At 32.1% G+C, this 1,752-nt stretch overlaps 1 protein-coding gene across 1 annotated transcript in view; it reads right to left on the bottom strand.

Annotated features, from left to right (window-relative positions):
• The window catches only part of LOC118741538 (allergen Tab y 5.0101-like), a 5,567-nt gene extending 4,796 nt beyond the window's left edge, over positions 1–771 (bottom strand). Inside the window, exon 1 of the mRNA XM_036473537.1 lies at positions 728–771. Within this exon, the coding sequence (XP_036329430.1) occupies positions 728–771 (44 nt within the window). The remainder of the gene's footprint in view (positions 1–727) is intronic.
• Between the last annotated feature and the right edge of the window lie 981 nt (positions 772–1,752).

Here is a 1,752-nt window from a genome sequence, read left to right as displayed (position 1 = left end):
TAATTAAAGGAATTAAATAATTCAAATATGTATCACAGTATAGGTAAAAAATAGGTGTATTCGAGGTGCAATTAATGCGGCAGTGTTACTCTGAATGAATGAATGAAATTTGGGCGAACAAAATTTTGACAATCAGTTACTCGTTATTGGCAAATCAAAAGCAACATACAAATTTTTACTGCGCAATTTCTGCAACATTTTAGAAAAGTTTAAGTTGAGCATCAGCAACATGTCATCAGGAAAGCAACAAGTCCGCAATATTGTGGTAATTATTACGTAGCTCGAACGCACCCATTGTAATAAAACTACTTTTTTGTAACAATAACAGTCTTATTTATTGTTAAGAGAATTTCGTAAGTATTAACTTGGAGTAAATTAGCGTCCTCAATTACTGAAATATCAGAGTTTTCGTATTTTAAACGCATTGCTTTTCCATACCAAGTGCACCGAGTTTGGTGCAAATTGATAAATCGGTTACCGAGATATACATTTGTGGTCAAAAGTGCGCGGCGCCACGCCCATTATCCAAAAAATTATAATAATTTTAATTATTGCTAAGAGGTTATTCCAAGAATCGATTTAGAGTGAATTAGCTTCAGTAGCTATTGATTTATCGCAGTTTTCGCGTTTCTGTAAATTACCGTTATATGGGAAGTGGGCGTGGTTATCGCCCGATTTTAAGAATTTTTAGGAGTTATGTTAGATATAGCCTAAGCAAGGCTCATACCGAGTTTGGTACGGATTAGTGAAGCGTATACTGAGATACAGCATTTCATCATAAGTTTCATCATAATCATTTATTTTACATACTAATATTTAACAATTTGGATACAATATTTACTGAAATATGGTAGATTTATCTAAATTTAAACGCTTGTATACCCAAAACTATTTCTTTAATCATCACTTATATACCACCAATGTAAAGGAAAACAAATGTTTATTCCGAAATATATAATGTAGTTGGGTTCGCCTTACATTCCCGCAGATTTCTAGCAACAGGACCGAAAGGTCGTAGAAAACACGACTTTTGCTAATATCTCGAAAACTATTTATTTGTTAAATTAAATGGACTCATATTCTAGTTCAGCGGCCTCAAATTCATCTAAAAAGTTTAATTTCAGAGTTAAAATAGATCTAAAGTAGTGTTACTATATACTAGTTGCGTTTTTAGATTTTTCCTTAATACATTTTCTAAGTTAAGAAATACCACTTATCTGCCATTTTCTGCGGGCAGTCTTTTCACAATATATTAGCCAAATTTCTAAGCTTTCAATTGAACAAAGAATAATAACGCGATCTCTCCCTTAAATACAACAAATTCCTTAATATTCACAAAAATTAACAAAAAAATATTTGTTGAAAACCGCTATTTTCGTTACATTTAAATTGAAATTTTGCTTAATAAAATGATTAAAAAAAATTTACCCTTAAATTCATTATTACCTTCTGTATGCGGATCCATCACTACTTTTTAAGAATATAATGCAGAAATCAAAATATTAACTTAAAACCCTCACGATCCTTCTAGAGAGCCAAAATTTAATTATAAGCAGCGTTAGAATATTCTGTTTCCGGTCAACGGTGAGCTTTCGCTGTGCAAGTTAAAAAAGTGAGGGGGACTGGGAAATGTTATTTGGAATTTTCTCTATCGAAAGTGACTATTTGTTTAAGTTTTCTCCAAAATTTTGTCAAATGGGTTTTTTGGCCGCCTAAATCGTTAAATACCCCTATGTGCGCTCTCTCACAGTG

Source organism: Rhagoletis pomonella, unplaced genomic scaffold, assembly GCF_013731165.1.
Source record: "Rhagoletis pomonella isolate Grant_MI unplaced genomic scaffold, Rhpom_1.0 Rhpom_scaffold_00006, whole genome shotgun sequence".
In the NCBI taxonomy this organism is placed as follows: domain Eukaryota; kingdom Metazoa; phylum Arthropoda; class Insecta; order Diptera; family Tephritidae; genus Rhagoletis; species Rhagoletis pomonella.
Note: the sequence above shows the minus strand (reverse complement) of the source record. Positions and strands in the feature narration are given on the sequence as shown.